Source organism: Panulirus ornatus, chromosome 31 (assembly GCF_036320965.1).
Source record: "Panulirus ornatus isolate Po-2019 chromosome 31, ASM3632096v1, whole genome shotgun sequence".
Classification (NCBI taxonomy): domain Eukaryota; kingdom Metazoa; phylum Arthropoda; class Malacostraca; order Decapoda; family Palinuridae; genus Panulirus; species Panulirus ornatus.
Window position 1 is genome coordinate 317,251 of NC_092254.1, and position 19,303 is coordinate 336,553.

General features: G+C 48.9%; 1 protein-coding gene across 4 annotated transcripts in view; it reads left to right on the top strand.

The window, feature by feature from the left end:
- LOC139758633 (microtubule-associated protein Jupiter-like) overlaps positions 1 to 19,303 on the top strand; it is a 96,383-nt gene that overhangs the window by 53,803 nt on the left and 23,277 nt on the right. The window contains exon 1 of one of the 4 annotated variants that reach the window (XM_071680152.1): positions 10,280 to 10,853. The exons of 2 other annotated variants lie outside the window; for them this stretch is intronic. In XM_071680152.1, coding sequence (XP_071536253.1) covers positions 10,792 to 10,853 — 62 coding nt within the window. In that variant the 5' untranslated portion in view covers positions 10,280 to 10,791. Of the gene's footprint in view, positions 1 to 10,279; positions 10,854 to 19,303 lie in introns of those variants that run through there. One more of the 4 variants, XM_071680159.1, reaches the window with a different exon arrangement.

Here is a 19,303-nt window from a genome sequence, read left to right on the forward strand (position 1 = left end):
TCTTAACGCTACCTCGCTAACGCGGGAAATGGCGAATAGTTTGAAAAAAAAAAAAATAATATATATATATATATATATATATATATATATATATATATATATATATATATATATATAGAGAGAGAGAGAGAGAGAGAGAGAGAGAGAGAGAGAGAGAGAGAGAGAGAATATTTATATTTGTTTATTATAAAAAAAAAATATATATATATATAGAGAGAGAGAGAGAGAGAGAGAGAGAGAATATTTATATTTGTTTATTATACTTAGACGCTGTCTCCCGCGTTAACGAGGTAGCGCAAGGAAACAGACGAAAGAATGGCCCTACCCACCCACATACACATATATATACATAAACGCCCACACACGCACATATACATACCTATACATTTCAACATAAACATACACAGACATATACATTTTTTTTTTTTTTTTTTTTTCTTCCGCTGTCTCCCGCGTTTGCGAGGTAGCGCAAGGAAACAGATGAAAGAAATGGCCCAACCCACCCCCATACACATGTATATACATACGTCCACACACGCAAATATACATATGTACACTTACATATTCATACATTTTGCCTTCATCCATTTTCGCCGCCACCCCGCCACACATGAAATGACCCCCCATCCCCCATCCCCCTGCGTGCCCGTGAAACAGGGCTGGGAAAAGACAACAAAGGTCACATTCGTTGACACTCGGTCTCTAGCTGTCATGTATAATGCACCGAAACCACAGCTCCCTTTCCACATCCACACCCCACAAAACTTTCCATGGTTTACCCCAAACGCTTTACATCCCTGGTTCAATCCATTGACAGCACGTCGACCCCGGTATACCACATCGTTCCAATTCACTCTATTCCTTTCACGCCTTTCACCCTCCTGTATGTTCAGGCCCCGATCGCTCAAAATCTTTTTCACTCCATCCTTCCACCTCCAATTTGGTCTCCCACTTCTCCTCCTTCCCTCCACCTCTGACACCTATATCCTCTTTGTCAATCTTTCCTCACTCATACTCTCCATGTGACCAAACCATTTCAATACACCCTCTTCTACTCTCTCAACCACACACTTTTTTTTTTACCACACATCTCTATTACCCTTTCATTACTTACTCATTCAAACCCCTTCACACCACATATTGTCCTCAAACATCTAATTTCCAACACATCCACCCTCCTCCGCACAACCCTATCTATAACCTATGCCTCACAACCATATAACATTGTTGGAACCACTATTCCTTCAAGCATATATATATATATATATATATATATATATATATATATATATATATATATATATATATATATATATATATAAAATAAAAAAAAAAAAAAAAATATATATATATATATATATATATATATATATATATATATATATATAAAAATAAAATATATATATATATAAAATAAAATATATATATATATATATATATATATATATATATATATATATATATATATATATATATATATATATTCCTATGAGTCCACGGGGAAAATGAAACACGATAAGTTCCCAAGTGCACTTTCGTGTAATAATCACATACATCAGGGGAGAGACACGAGAAATAGTCAGCTGATATACAACGAAAAGACGTAGCTAGGACGCCATTTGGTAAACATGCGATTGTCCAAGACAGACAACCATATATATATATATATATATATATATATATATATATATATATATATATATATATATATATATATATATATAAATATATATATATTTTTTTTTTTTTTTTTTTTTTTATACTTTGTCGCTGTCTCCCGCGTTTGCGAGGTAGCGCAAGGAAACAGACGAAAGAAATGGCCCCCCCCCCCCCATACACATGTACATACGTCCACACACGCAAATATACATACCTACACAGCTTTCCATGGTTTACCCCAGACGCTTCACATGCCTTGATTCAATCCACTGACAGCACGTCAACCCCTGTATACCACATCGCTCCAATTCACTCTATTCCTTGCCCTCCTTTCACCCTCCTGCATGTTCAGGCCCCGATCACACAAAATCTTTTTCACTCCATCTTTCCACCTCCAATTTGGTCTCCCTCTTCTCCTCGTTCCCTCCACCTCCGACACATATATCCTCTTGGTCAATCTTTCCTCACTCATTCTCTCCATGTGCCCAAACCATTTCAAAACACCCTCTTCTGCTCTCTCAACCACGCTCTTTTTATTTCCACACATCTCTCTTACCCTTACGTTACTCACTCGATCAAACCACCTCACACCACACATTGTCCTCAAACATCTCATTTCCAGCACATCCATCCTCCTGCGCACATCTCTATCCATAGCCCACGCCTCGCAACCATACAACATTGTTGGAACCACTATTCCTTCAAACATACCCATTTTTGCTTTCCGAGATAATGTTCTCGACTTCCACACATTTTTCAAGGCTCCCAAAATTTTCGCCCCCTCCCCCACCCTATGATCCACTTCCGCTTCCATGGTTCCATCCGCTGACAGATCCACTCCCAGATATCTAAAACACTTCACTTCCTCCAGTTTTTCTCCATTCAAACTCACCTCCCAATTGACTTGACCCTCACCCCTACTGTACCTAATAACCTTGCTCTTATTCACATTTACTCTTAACTTTCTTCTTCCACACACTTTACCAAACTCAGTCACCAGCTTCTGCAGTTTCTCACATGAATCAGCCACCAGCGCTGTATCATCAGCGAACAACAACTGACTCACTTCCCAAGCTCTCTCATCCCCAACAGACTTCATACTTGCCCCTCTTTCCAGGACTCTTGCATTTACCTCCCTAACAACCCCATCCATAAACAAATTAAACAACCATGGAGACATCACACACCCCTGCCGCAAACCTACATTCACTGAGAACCAATCACTTTCCTCTCTTCCTACACGTACACATGCCTTACATCCTCGATAAAAACTTTTCACTGCTTCTAACAACTTGCCTCCCACACCATATATTCTTAATACCTTCCACAGAGCATATATATATATACAGTTCATAAAGTTTGTTTTTATGTGCTATGGATACTCCCATCTTTATATGCTGTTTGGATAAGTAGTGAATAATGTATCATTTTTCCTGGCGATGTTTGAGAGCACTTTGGCCAGCGGTGTACACTGAATTTACTCTCTCTCTCTCTCTCTCTCTCTCTCTCTCTCTCTCTCTCTCTCTCTCTCTCTCTCTCTCTCTCCCTTAGGCTTCAGTAGATTTTATACTCCGTTCACAGCTTGCCTTCCTTTTTGACCCAGCCTAGTGTAGAGGTTAGGGTAAGGTCAACCACGTGAGGCAGTGAAGTTTGAAGCAGCCACAGACGGTGTGGGAGGCCGGAGAACTGTTCTTCCCATATATCATCCTCTTAAACATATACTGAACTGCTGCTGGTGTTCCCAAGGATTTTGTTCAAAGAGTTTGTGTAATATTTTTCTATTCCTAAGGGAATTTGGGCCGGAATTTTGTATTTTCCTGAGTCTGTCCTGCACCAAGGCTTTTGTGGAGGAAGACTTGCTTGTGGCTGAGTTGGTTCGTGTGGCAAGCCAACACTTGGCCAGAAAGACCTTGTATATGTACACATCCTCGTACTTGTTCATTATTGTTTGCTAAGTTTGTGATGGTTTCATGTTTGCTGTTACTGACCTGATCAGCACCGGCCATCACGTGCACCACATGATAACACCACTGAAGGCAGGTGGTGTCGCACGCACGTGCACCACATAACACCACTGAAGGCAGGTGATGTCGCACGTGCTTGCATACTGGCCTGGAATCACAATAGAACGTTAAGGAGCAAATTGCAGTATCTAATCTGATGATAAGATGGAACGGGATTGGGGAATAAGGTATCATGCAGATGTGGCTTGATTGTGTTGTTTTGTTTATGTTTTCTGGCCTGATAACATGAACATGATTGTATCGTTGATAAGGTATGTGTGTGTCTGTGTGCCCTCAAGATTAACTCGTCTAATATATTTTCTATTAATCATATAAGTTTGCCCGTATGGCTAACTTAATAAAGCTATAGACTGAGACCTTAAAAGATAAAAGGATTTATAATTTCCCATGACATCTTCCTTGCACGTAAGCACACGTCTATTACGTACCTACATGACGTGCACCCGTGCAGAAGAGCACGTAAAAAAGTTTGCAGACTTTCAAGGTTTGCCTGGGCGAGCCTGCGAGGTGTACATGTAAACAACAAGGATCGTGTTTAAGCCAGTTGTGAGGATCTGTCTGTCTGTCTGTCAACCAAACTAGTTTTGTTTGTTTCAATGATACTTAGAGTATGATGTAAGATGGCTGGTGTTGATATATGGCAAGTCCTCTCTCTGTCTATAGTACTGGACAAAAAAGTAACAGTGCGCGTGACTTGAGTAACGTAACCTTGATGTATGGTTGAGGTCAGTCAGTTCCTGGTGACCCCACGTGGCCGCTCAGGAAAATATTATAATGATGATGATGTAAGCAAGACGTGCGTAGTGAGCGCTACGCGCTATAACTGACTTTGGCAAAATCGTGTCATAGACTCTCTCTCTCTCTCTCTCTCTCTCTCTCTCTCTCTCTCTCTCTCTCTCTCTCTCTCTCTCTCTCTTTCTCTCTCTCTCTCTCTCTCTCTCTCTCTCTCTCTCTATCTATCTATCTATCTATCTATCTTTGTATCTATCTATATACCTCTCTCTCTCTCTCTCTCTCTCTCTCTCTCTCTCTCTCTCTCTCTCTCTCTCTCTCTCTCTCTCTCTCTCTCTCTCTCTATCTATCTATCTATCTATCTATCTTTGTATCTATCTATATACCTCTCTCTCTCTCTCTCTCTCTCTCTCTCTCTATATATATATATATATATATATATATATATATATATATATATATATATATATATATATATATATTTCCTGCGTCAGCGAGGTAGCGTTAAGAACAGAGTACTGGGCCTCTGAGGAAACATCCTCACCTGGCCCCCTTCTCTGTTCCCTCCTTTGAAAAATTAAAAAAAAAAAAAAAAGAGAGGGGAGGATTTCCAGCACCGAGCTCCCTTCCCTTTTAGTCGCCTTCTACGACACGCAGGGAATACGTGGGAAGTATTCCTTCTCCCCTATCCCCAGGTATATATATATATATATATATATATATATATATATATATATATATATATATATATATATATATATATATATATAATTTTTGTCGCGAGGTAGCGCAAGGAAACAGACGAAAGAAATGGCCCAACCCACCCCCATACACATTTATATACATACGTCCACACACGCAAATATACATACCTACACAGCTTTCCATGGTTTACCCCAGACGCTTCACATGCCCTGATTCAATCCACTGACAGCACGTCAACCCCGGTATACCACATCGATCCATTTCACTCTATTCCTTGCCCTCCTTTCACCCTCCTGCATGTTCAGGCCGCGATCACACAAAATCTTTTTCACTCCATCTTTCCAACCTCCAATTTGGTCTCCCTCTTCTCCTCGTTCCCTCCACCTCCGACACATATATCCTCTTGGTCAATCTTTCCTCACTCATTCTCTCCATGTGCCCAAACCATTTCAAAACACCCTCTTCTGCTCTCTCAACCACGCTCTTTTTATTTCCACACATCTCTCTTACCCTTACGTTACTTGCTCGATCAAATCACCTCACACCACACATTGTCCTCAAACATCTCATTTCCAGCACATCCATCCTCCTGCGCACAACTCTATCCATAGCCCACGCCTTGCAACCATACAACATTGTTGGAACCACAATTCCTTCAAACATACCCATTTTTGCTTTCCGAGATAATGTTCTCGACTTCCACACATTCTTCAAGGCTCCCAGGATTTTAGCCCCCTCCCCCACCCTATGATCCACTTCCGCTTCCATGGTTCCATCCGCTGCCAGATCCACTCCCAGATTCACATTTACTCTTAACTTTCTTCTTTCACACACTTTACCAAACTCAGTCACCAGCTTCTGCAGTTTCTCACATGAATCAGCCACCAGCGCTGTATCATCAGCCATACCAACAACTGACTCACTTCCCAAGCTCTCTCATCCACAACAGACTTCATACTTGCCCCTCTTTCCAAAACTCTTGCATTCACCTCCCTAACAACCCCATCCATAAACAAATTAAACAACCATGGAGACATCACACACCCCTGCCCCAAACCTACATTCACTGAGAACCAATCACTTTCCTCTCTTCCTACACGTACACATGCCTTACATCCTCCATAAAAACTTTTCACTGCTTCTAACAACTTGCCTCCCACACCATATATTCTTAATACCTTCCACAGAGCATCTCTATCAACTCTATCATATGCCTTCTCCAGATCCATAAATGCTACATACAAATCCATTTGCTTTTCTAAGTATTTCTCACATACATTCTTCAAAGCAAACACCTGATCCACACATCCTCTACCACTTCTGAAACCACACTGCTCTTCCCCAATCTGATGCTCTGTACATGCCTTAACCCTCTCAATCAATACCCTCCCATATAATTTACCAGGAATACTCAACAAACTTGTACCTCTGTAATTTGAGCACTCCCCTTTGCCTTTGTACAATGGCACTATGCACGCATTCCGCCAATCCTCAGGCACCTCACCATGAGTCATACATACATTAAATAACCTTACCAACCAGTCAATAATATAGTCACCCCCTTTTTTAATAATTTCCACTGCAATACCATCCAAACCTGCTGCCTTGCCGGCTTTCATCTTCCGCAAAGCTTTTACTACCTCTTCTCTGTTTACCAAATCATTTTCCCTAACCCTCTCACTTTGCACACCACCTCGACCAAAACATCCTATATCTGCCACTCTATCATCAAACACATTCAACAAACCTTCAAAATACTCACTCCATCTCCTTCTCACATCACCACTACTTGTTATCACCTCCCCATTTGCGCCCTTCACTGAAGTTCCCATTTGCTCCCTTGTCTTACGCACTTTATTTACCTCCTTCCAGAACATCATTTTATTCTCCCTAAAATTTAATGATACTCTCTCACCCCAACTCTCATTTGCCCTCTTTTTCACCTCTTGCACCTTTCTCTTGACCTCCTGTCTCTTTCTTTTATACATCTCCCACTCAATTGCATTTTTCCCTGCAAAAATCGTCCAAATGCCTCTCTCTTCTCTTTCACTAATAATCTTACTTCTTCATCCCACCACTCACTACCCTTTCTAATCAACCCACCTCCCACTCTTCTCATGCCACAAGCATCTTTTGCGCAATCCATCACTGATTCCCTAAATACATCACATTCCTCCCCCACTCCCCTTACTTCCATTGTTCTCACCTTTTTCCATTCTGTACTCAGTCTCTCCTGGTACTTCCTCACACAAGTCTCCTTCCCAAGCTCACTTACTCTCACCACCCTCTTCACCCCAACATTCACTCTTCTTTTCTGAAAACCCATACAAATCTTCACCTTAGCCTCCACAAGATAATGATCAGACATCCCTCCAGGTGCACCTCTCAGCACATTAACATCCAAAAGTCTCTCTTTCGCGCGCCTGTCAATTAACACGTAATCCAATAACGCTCTCTGGCCATCTCTCCTACTTACATACGCATACTTATGTATATCTCGCTTTTTAAACCAGGTATTCCCAATCACCGGTCCTTTTTCAGCACATAAATCTACAAGCTCTTCACCATATCCATTTACAACACTGAACACCCCATGTATACCAATTATTCCCTCAATTGCCACATTACTCACCTTTATATATGTAGTTATATATATATATATATATATATATATATATATATATATATATATATATATATATATATATATATATATATTTAAACTGTTCTCGTAGGGTTAAGACTGTCCTGCCCCCGGGGGTTCGTGGACAGGTTTCATAAGGCAAACCGCCAGTCTTTAGAAATGCAGGAGATACGACCTTACGCATCATCCCTGGCGGGGTTGCTGCAGTGTAGGGGCCTTGTGGCTGTGCTCTCTCCTCGCTCGGCTTCATTGTCTGGTTCTGATGACGATTTCGTGGATGCTCGTCTGCTTGGAGGCCGGGAACCCTCTTGCTTAGGAGAAGGGGGCGCCCCCTGCTGTGGAGGACAAGTGGGCTTGCCCCCACGACCGCTCATTTTCCCGACTGCTTTGGGTTGACGATCCATTTTCTTGCTCGTCTTTGTTTGGTTTCAGGAGAGGATGGTTCCTCCAGTGGATCATTAGCAGCCGCGTGGAGGATGTGGTCATTTCTCGCCAACTAACGTCTAAACCCCTTAACACCCTTTACGGGCATGTCCAATCTTCCTAGCTCCCTTTCGGTTCGTGTCTAAACTCCCTACCCTCTTTAGGGGCATAGGGGCTTGTCGAAGTGTTTAAGGTCCCCTTAGACTCTTAGAGGCTTCTTCTAATCTGTTTACTGCCATCACGTGGCTTCCAGGGAAATATTTTTGATATTCCTTCGTTGTGATTACGTGCATAACGAAGATTGTCGTAAGAGGAAGGAAAATGGCAAATTCTAAATGGATTTGGTGTCGGGACGAATGACATTACCACCCAGGAACGAAGCTCACTCTCTCTCTCTCTCTCTCTCTCTCTCTCTCTCTCTCTCTCTCTCTCTCTCTCTCTCTCTCTCTCTCTCACTCACTCACTCGCGCTCGACGCCGGCTGCGCCTCTCTCATATACATTAAAGGTGATGTCTGGGAGACCTCCATTGGAATATATTTTTTCGTTTTCGTGTTGGGACGGAGAAGGTGGGAGGTATACGTACATATGATGGCCAGGCATTAAAGACAGTGTTGGTTGGTATACAAGTGTTGGTGGTAGTGAACCTTACTCTATATACATGACAGGTTAGGCGAGTTCTCACACATAAGTACATCTGGGAGACATGTGAATTGTGTGAAAGGTAGTTAACATTGGCTGTGACGTATCACAAGAACTGGCTACATAGCCCTCTCGGCATTACCTGCTAAAACTGTTCATGTCTACCGGAACATCTACACAATTAACTTTCACACATGTGTTTCTCAGATTCTCATCGACGAACTTTTTTCCCCCGACTCGTTTTTGAAGCATGAGATTGGTAATGGTTCCCACAAGACACCTTCACAAGTTGTACCCCCAAGACATCGACCTTTTGATGCACATTAACCTTTCCGTACACCAACCCCTCTGCGTCCCTCCTGACCATTGTACCTGAAGACTGCAGTGGCCAGACTGGTGGCAGCAGTACGATCTCCTGCCTCCAGTCTCTTCCAAGACCACAACAAAGTCTGTGTGTGGTGTTGCGAGACTTTAAAGTGAGATAGAATGTTTCAGCTTCCTGTAGGGGGCTACCGGTACACACTCTCTCTCTCTCTCTCTCTCTCTCTCTCTCTCTCTCTCTCTCTCTCTCTCTCTCTCTCTCTCTCTCGTCAAGGCTAGCTAGCCACGTTCTCCAATTATTTTTTTCCAAAACTGAAACAGAAATATCTTTGATGGAGTGTCTTTGAAAGGTGGCAGAATTTTCTCCACTTTCGCAGTCAGGCTTGTCTTCGTTTGTGTGTCCTTCCCGGCACAAGAGCAGCAGCAGACTTTTAACAAATCGATCGCCTAATAATGAACTTTTTTTTTTTCCAAAATGTCAGAGGAAATAAGGAGTTCATAATATATAAAGTGCACAGACTGCCATTTTATTCGAATGTATTTCCTTCCACCATCACCCCATTAAGTCCGGTAGAGAATTATGGGGGTTTAGGAGAGTTTTTGGGGTGTGGGGGTTCGGGAGGGTGTTTTGGTAAGTGGCCAGGTGGAGGTGAGTAGAGGATGTAGGTGTAAGGTTAGTCGTGTTTGGTTCTGATGTAGTGAAGCTGATGAAGGTGAACATGGGGTTGTAAAGGTTGGATCAGGAAGTGTGGTTGGGGTAAGGGGTTGGATAAATGGATAGGTGCGGGCTAGAGAGGTTGATGGATGGATTGGGGGTCGAGAAGCTAGACAGATGGACTGGTGATTGAGAAGCTGGACAGGTGGACTGGTGGTTGAGGAGGTGGACTGGTGGTGGAGATAGACAGATGGACCGGTGGTTGAGGAGATAGACAGGTGGACTGGTGGTGGACTGGGGACTCGGTAAATATACTGATGGACGAGGGATTCAGAAGGTAGACAGTTACCGGTGTTAGTACTGAATGGGTAGACAGGCTGGGGGAGTCGGGGACTGAATAGGTAGTGTGGTCGTGGGTGGGGGTGTGGGGTGGAGGGAGTGTTATACGGCATAAAACCCCCTGAGCGTGACGCCAGCAGCTCAGACCAGCTCTTGCTACCGCCGAGGACAGAGGCGCACTGGACCACGTCCTCGAACTCGCACTTCGCTCATCATTTTCGGTCTCTGACTGGACGAAGTCCTTCTCGAACCCCCAAAGGCTCTCCCCAACCTGGAAGACTTTCGACCCAGGAATTGGTGAAGGAAACGAACAGGAAGGAACTCTGTTGCTCGAAACTGGTAGTGAAGAAAGCACATTTTCTTCTGTTTTGGGCCGAATTTCAAAGGACACGTGACCATACGAGGACACGAGAAGCTCAGGCAGACATAGTTTGCGAAGGTGGTGGACTCGCTTGGGATTTGAAGAAGGCAACGCCGAGAAGACAGGACGTTTAAGTGTAGCTTTGCTGAGATCACAGGACGTGTCCCGCTGCGGCGGCAGTGTCAGATAGAACCACCTCCGCCGGTGAGAAAGCAGGTGTAGTGAGGTCTGTACACCTGTGGTGGTACACTTGACAACACAGGTGTGGCTACGGGTGTGCACTCCACTATGGCAACCTACGCCGCCTACCGTCACGTTGAGCTGGACCGTGTGGGTCTGGGTAAAAGAAGGTGAGTGAGAAACGCTTTGTTACGAGTGTCCCCGCGTGTGGTACACTCCTCCCACCTTCCCGAGACTGAGTGTAGGTGGCTGGTGGTGGTGCTGGGTGTAATGGTTCTTGGTACGTGGTGATGTTTCCTGTGGGCCTTATGTATATCCTGCCGCCAGTTGAGTCAGAGGGAGAGGTGAGTGGGGAGATGACCTCATCTTTACCTTTTAATCATTCTCCTTTTCCCTCCACGCCATTTTTTATTATATAATTCTAAGTGTTTTCCATCTTTAAATCTTATTATAACACACAACACAATTACACTTGTGTGTCCATATTACAACGATGACCGAGGCTACACTTTGTAATACAAGGAAGGCAGATATTGTTTATTTCCTTTGTCAGGTATTGTTTGTCGTACGTTGACTGCCAGATGACCGTCAGGATTGGAGCAGAGGGTGGGTCTGGACCAATCAGGTTGTGTACATATACCAGCTTCTCAGCAAGGTAGTTATATATATACTTTTCACGACCTTTGAGGACACGTGATCAGCCGGGTCGTCTTGGGTCGTGGAGCAGGTCACGATTGTTCTGCCTCTGTAGTGACCCGTGTTAGGACCAGGTCCGCATACGGACGCCCGTGTTGTGGTTTGCTTCACCGTCGTGATCAAAGGATCGTACCGTCGTGATCAAGGATCGTACCGTCATGGTCAAGGATCGTACCGTCGTGATCAAGGATCGTACCGTCGTGATCAAAGGATCGTACCGTCGTGATCAAGGATCGTACCGTCATGGTCAAGGATCGTACCGTCGTGATCAAGGATCGTACCGTCGTGATCAAGGATCGTACCGTCATGGTCAAGGATCGTACCGTCGTGATCAAGGATCGTACCGTCGTGATCAAGGATCGTACCGTCATGGTCAAGGATCGTACCGTCGTGGTCAAGGATCGTACCGTCGTGATCAAGGATCGTACCGTCATGGTCAAGGATCGTACCGTCGTGATCAAGGATCGTACCGTCGTGATCAAGGATCGTACCGTCATGGTCAAGGATCGTACCGTCGTGATCAAGGATCGTACCGTCGTGATCAAGGATCGTACCGTCGTGATCAAGGATCGTACCGTCGTGATCAAGGATCGTACCGTCGTGATCAAGGATCGTACCGTCGTGATCAAGGATCGTACCGTCGTGATCAAGGATCGTACCGTCGTGGTCAAGGATCGTACCGTCGTGGTCAAGGATCGTACCGTCATGGTCAAGGATCGTACCGTCGTGGTCAAGGATCGTACCGTCGTGATCAAGGATCGTACCGTCGTGATCAAGGATCGTACCGTCATGGTCAAGGATCGTACCGTCGTGATCAAGGATCGTACCGTCGTGATCAAGGATCGTACCGTCATGGTCAAGGATCGTACCGTCGTGATCAAGGATCGTACCGTCATGGTCAAGGATCGTACCGTCGTGATCAAGGATCGTACCGTCGTGATCAAGGATCGTACCGTCGTGATCAAGGATCGTACCGTCGTGATCAAGGATCGTACCGTCATGGTCAAGGATCGTACCGTCGTGATCAAGGATCGTACCGTCGTGATCAAGGATCGTACCGTCATGGTCAAGGATCGTACCGTCGTGATCAAGGATCGTACCGTCGTGGTCAAGGATCGTACCGTCGTGATCAAGGATCGTACCGTCGTGGTCAAGGATCGTACCGTCGAGATCAAAGCGTTTACATCATTTAGATATAATTTTTTCTTACGTAAAGTTTAGGTTCTGTACATAGCATTTATACAAGCCTTCCCAGGTGTTGAGTCTTGCATAAACACTAATCCTCAGCTTTTGCACCATGTGGGGGAGGGGATGATTCTCCTCCTAGCCTCTTGCCTTGAGCAGATGACTTTCCTCCCTACCTCCCATGTAAGACACGGGTTCGAGGCGGCCATCATGCGTGATGCCTCCATCATCCCTTGGTAGGGTGCCGGGCCACGTACGACCAGCTGGCCGGGCAGGAGGGAGCCTGGACGCCATGATGGAGAGGTGGGAGGTAAAGCAAGGATGTAGAGGGTTCGCGGGGGGGGGGGGGGAGGTTTGGGTAAATTTAGGATTAGTTTGTGTTTTAGTAAGGACAGTGGGGCTTGTGGGGTGGTGTGCATGAGTCACATGGGAGGTGATGGTGCAGACCAGCTGGTCTGAGATGTATGTTGACATGAAACATTAATCCTTCTACTCTCTCTCTCTCTCTCTCTCTCTCTCTCTCTCTCTCTCTCTCTCTCTCTCTCTCTCTCTCTCTCTCTCTCTCTCTCTCTTATTTTCTAAAGGAAATTGAACTTGAAAGAGAAACGCTAAGTAAGATAGAGAACTATTAGTTACTGAAGTACCTGGAAATCTGCTGAAAAGATAACCAGTAGAGGAGAAAAGGAGACGGTTTGGCTGTCTGGCGAGGAAGCTGGATTAATTCATGGCTGGCCAGTGAAACATTCATGACAGAAGGAGACGAATGGCCGGTGGCTATACCCGATGATCCCCTAATTAAAAAACTACGCCAAAGGAAGAAGTACCTGCAGAAGGAAGGAGTACCTACAGAAGAAAAAAATTGAATAAGCTTTATACAACGAGCAAGACGAGTGATGAGAGAGTTGGGATCGTGAAAAACGTCTGTATTCAACTGTTCAACAAACAAGACAGAGCTGTGAACGCTACGCGCTAGCCCTTCTACCATGACACAGTGTTATTGTAGGTACATACACAGATACCATCTGTCTGCCTTTTCCTCTTTGGTGAAGGAGAAACTGTTTACATTTCCTGTATTCAAGTTCTTCTTATTGCAGTCAGTCTATTGACTGCAAGCAGCCACTTGCCCTGAACTTCATGCAGATATTATCCTTCACACCTTACTTATGACATTAGCTTTGGTGATCTTGGAAAACTGCATTAAAATGGGAATGCTCAACAGTTTAGTGACAACTGAGTGCATGTTTGTCAGTCTAAATTGTCTTGTAAAGTATGGGGTGTGTGTGGACATGACGTAACTCGTGTCACACTCAAATTTCACCGTCGAGAAAGACGCACGTAACGCCGGTGATGGCTGGTGTGTCACCAGGTGTCTCGCATGATGACGTCGCAGCCCGTGTCGGACCCCCTCCTGGATAACTAGGCCCGCCCGTGTGGTTCCCCTCGCCCACATACTACCATGATTCTTCGATTACTTCTGTCGTTGTTCTGCTCTTATCACTTGGGTGATTAAATGTACCTTAATGATCTTTCGGAACGAGTGGCATCACTGTGTAGCAGGAGGGAGTGGTGGGTCTGGTCGAGCCAAGCCCAGGAAGGATGTAGTCAGTACCTTCCCTGCCTCGCCTTGTATATAATGTAGTTTGGTTGAAGTAGAACCGTCAGTACAGGCTATACCTGTTTTCCTACGTGTGGCGCAATGGTAGATGTGAGTGTGTACGTAGACGAGTGTTAGCTGCACTAGCGTGTTGAAGTGAAGAAGTTTGACTTGGCAGCTTCTTCCTCCGAACTCCAGTTTTGGCTCGTGGTGAATACGAGAGGAGATCCAAGTCGAAGTAGAGAATGGAATCGGCCTCCTCGTCTTCGTTTTCATTGGGGTCGTAAGTTTAGGTGAAAGGGAAAATATTGCCGAGTTTGGTTTGTAATTGGGAGAGTGGTTGACTCTGAGGCTCTTCGGCGCGTGACTTTCCAGGCGTGTAGAAGCCAACGGAAACACCGTCGATGCCTGGAATATTTCAAAGGTGTTAGAGATCCCCTACTCCTCCCTGCCCTTAGTCACATTAAGAGAACCCTTGACTACGGCGGAACGTCCCTGAGCACGACCCTTGGTGTGGCTTTTGACCTGACTCTTATACCCCAGGATCGTGCTTAAGGGTCGCACCTCCATTACTGCATGTCAGGGATTACTTCTCTTACAAAACACGTCTACAACACAAATAGACCAGGTCTACCTTTTACAAAGTCTTGTATTTATCATTAACTCTGTAGGTGATATTCGTAATGTTTGTTCTAGTCAGTGTAATGTATCATTAACTCTGTAGTTTGGTTATGATATTCGTAATGTTCATTCTTGTCAGTTTAATTTCCACTTCCATCATCAACCTGTAATATGCAGGCAGCCATATCGTTATCATTCGTTAATGAACAGCTTTACGAAATAACCTTATCATTTGGAACATAACAGGGACATTCCAGGTGAAGTACTGTATAAGGCCTTTGTTCTAGGAAAGTTTCAGTCGAGCCGGCGCTGTGTGAATTGTTAATATGTAATTGTACTCGGGAGCACCTGACCTTGAAAGAGTTAATTAACCGCACGTAAGTCTGGCGCATCATGAGCAGTCGTGAGGGAAAAGTGTGCGATCAAGTGTTTCAAGTCAACTGTACTGTTGACTCGTTGAGTTAGGTGGTGTGTGGAGTATCTGGCTCCTCCTGACCAGCAGTGGAGTATTCTGGTTGGGGAGGTAGAGGGGCAGGTTGGGGAGGTAGAGGGGCAGGTTGGGGAGGTAGAGGGGCAGGTTGGGGAGGTAGAGGGGCAGGTTGGGGAGGTAGAGGGACAGGTTGGGGAGGTAGAGGGGCAGGTTGGGGAGGTAGAGGGGCAGGTTGGGGAGGTAGAGGGGCAGGTTGGGGAGGTAGAGGGGCAGTTTTAGGGATGAGGGCCATGTTAGGGATGGGGTTCGTGGTGTGCAATGTGGTGTATTGGCCATGACCCAATGATAGTGGTGACTCCCAGGTATTTACTTCTGCACCACCACACCTGCTGCCCCCCTCCCCTCACACCACACCACACCTGCTGCTCCCCTCCCCTCACACCACACCACACCTGCTGCTCCCCTCCCCTCACACCACACCACACCTGCTGCCCCCTCCCCTCACACCACACCACACCTGCTGCTCCCCTCCCCTCACACCACACCTGCTGCTCCCCTCCCCTCACACCACACCACACCTGCTGCTCCCCTCCCCTCACACCACACCACACCTGCTGCCCCCCTCCCCTCACACTACACCACACCTGCTGCCCCCCTCCCCTCACACCACACCACACCTGCTGCTCCCCTCCCCTCACACTACACCACACCACACCTGCTGCCCCCTCCCCTCACACCACACCACACCTGCTGCTCCCCTCCCGTCCCCTCACACCACACCACACCTGCTGCCCCCCCTCCCCTCACACCACACCACACCTGCTGCTCCCCTCCCCTCACACCACACCACACCTGCTGCTCCCCTCCCCTCACACCACACCACACCTGCTGCTCCCCTCCCCTCACACCACACCACACCTGCTGCCCCCCTCCCCTCACACCACACCACACCTGCTGCTCCCCTCCCCTCACACCTACACCACACCTGCTGCTCCCCTCCCCTCACACCACACCACACCTGCTGCTCCCCTCCCCTCACACCACACCACACCTGCTGCTCCCCTCCCCTCACACCACACCACACCACACCTGCTGCTCCCCTCCCCTCACACCACACCACACCTGCTGCTCCCCTCCCCTCACACCACACCACACCTGCTGCTCCCCTCCCCTCACACCACACCACACCTGCTGCTCCCCTCCCCTCACACCACACCACACCTGCTGCTCCCCTCCCCTCACACCACACCACACCTGCTGCTCCCCCTCCCCTCACACCACACACACCTGCTGCCTCCCCTCCCCTCACACCACACCACACCTGCTGCCCCCTCCCCTCACACCACACCACACTGCTGCTCCCCCCCTCCCCTCACACCACACCACACCTGCTGCTCCCCTCCCCTCACCTCACACCACACCACACCTGCTGCTCCCCTCCCTCACACCACTCCACACCACACCTGCTGCTCCCCTCCCCTCACACCACACCACACCTGCTGCTCCCCTCCCTCACACACCACACCACACCTGCTGCTCCCCCTCCCCTCACACCACACCACACCTGCTGCTCCCCTCCCTCACACCACACCACACCTGCTGCTCCCCTCCCCTCACACCACACCACACCTGCTGCTCCCCTCCCCTCACACCACACCACACCTGCTGCTCCCCTCCCCTCACACCACACCACACCTGCTGCTCCCCTCCCCTCACACCACACCACACCTGCTGCTCCCCTCCCTCACACCACACCACACCACACCTGCTGCTCTCCCCTCACTCACACCACACACACACCTGCTGCTCCCCTCCCCTCACACCACACCACACCTGCTGCTCCCCTCCCCTCACACCACACCACACCACACCTGCTGCTCCCCTCCCCTCACACCACACCACACCTGCTGCTCCCTCCCCTCACACCACACCACACCTGCTGCTCCCCTCCCCTCACACCACACCACACCTGCTGCTCCCCTCCCCTCACACCACACCACACCTGCTGCTCCCCTCCCTCACACCACACCACACCTGCTGCTCCCCTCCCCTCACACCACACCACACCTGCTGCTCCCCTCCCCTCACACCACACCACACCTGCTGCTCCCCTCCCCTCACACCACACCACACCTGCTGCTCCCCTCCCCTCACACCACACCACACCTGCTGCTCCCCTCCCCTCACACCACCACACCACACCTGCTGCTCCCCTCCCCTCACACTACACCACACCACACCTGCTGCTCCCCTCCCCTCACACCACACCACACTGCTGCTCCCCTCCCCTCACACCACACACCACACCTGCTGCTCCCCTCCCCTCACACCACACCACACCTGCTGCTCCCCTCCCCTCACACCACACCACACCTGCTGCTCCCCTCCCCTCACACCACACCACACCTGCTGCTCCCCTCCCCTCACACCACACCACACCTGCTGCTCCCCTCCCCTCACACCACACCACACCTGCTGCTCCCCTCCCCTCACACCACACCACACCTGCTGCTCCCCTCCCCTCACACCACACCACACCTGCTGCTCCCCTCCCCTCACACACCACACCACACCTGCTGCTCCCCTCCCCTCACACCACACCACACCACACCTGCTGCTCCCCTCCCCTCACACCACACCACACCTGCTGCTCCCCTCCCCTCACACCACACCACACCTGCTGCTCCCCTCCCCTCACACCACACCACACCTGCTGCTCCCCTCCCCTCACACCACACCACACCTGCTGCTCCCCTCCCCTCACACCACACCACACCTGCTGCTCCCCTCCCCTCACACCACACCACACCTGCTGCTCCCCTCCCCTCACACCACACCACACCTGCTGCTCCCCTCCCCTCACACCACACCACACCTGCTGCTCCCCTCCCCTCACACCACACCACACCTGCTGCTCCCCTCCCCTCACACCACACCACACCTGCTGCTCCCCTCCCCTCACACCACACCACACCTGCTGCTCCCCTCCCCTCACACCACACCACACCTGCTGCTCCCCTCCCCTCACACCACACCACACCTGCTGCTCCCCTCCCCTCACACCACACCACACCTGCTGCTCCCCTCCCCTCACACCACACCACACCTGCTGCTCCCCTCCCCTCACACCACACCACACCTGCTGCTCCCCTCCCCTCACACCACACCACACCTGCTGCTCCCCTCCCCTCACACCACACCACACCTGCTGCTCCCCTCCCCTCACACCACACCACACCTGCTGCTCCCCTCCCCTCACACCACACCACACCTGCTGCTCCCCTTCCCTCACACCACACCACACCTGCTGCTTCCCCCCCTCCCCTCACACCACACCACACCTGCTGCTCCCCTCCCCTCACACCACACCACACCTGCTGCTCCCCTCCCCTCACACCACACCACACCTGCTGCTCCCCTCCCCTCACACCACACCACACCTGCTGCTCCCCTCCCCTCACACCACACCACACCTGCTGCTCCCCTCCCCTCACACCACACCACACCTGCTGCTTCCCTCCCCTCACACCACACCACACCTGCTGCTCCCCTTCCCTCACACCACACCACACCTGCTGCTCCCCTTCCCTCACACCACACCACACCTGCTGCTTCCCTCCCCTCACACCACACCACACCTGCTGCTCCCCTCCCCTCACACCACACCACACCTGCTGCTCCCCTCCCCTCACACCACACCACACCTGCTGCTTCCCTCCCCTCACACCACACCACACCTGCTGCTCCCCTCCCCTCACACCACACCACACCTGCTGCTCCCCTCCCCTCACACCACACCACACCTGCTGCTCCCCTCCCCTCACACCACACCACACCTGCTGCTCCCCTCCCCTCACACCACACCACACCTGCTGCTCCCCTCCCCTCACACCACACCACACCTGCTGCTCCCCTCCCCTCACACCACACACCACACCTGCAGCACCCTTCCCCTCACACCACACCACACCTGCTGCACCCCTCCACTCACACCCCACCTGACAGGTGTTCTTGCCACTTGTGGTGCTCACAACACTCTGATAGTGTGCCACATGAGATATACAATTCAGACAGGACATGTAACGAATTTAGAT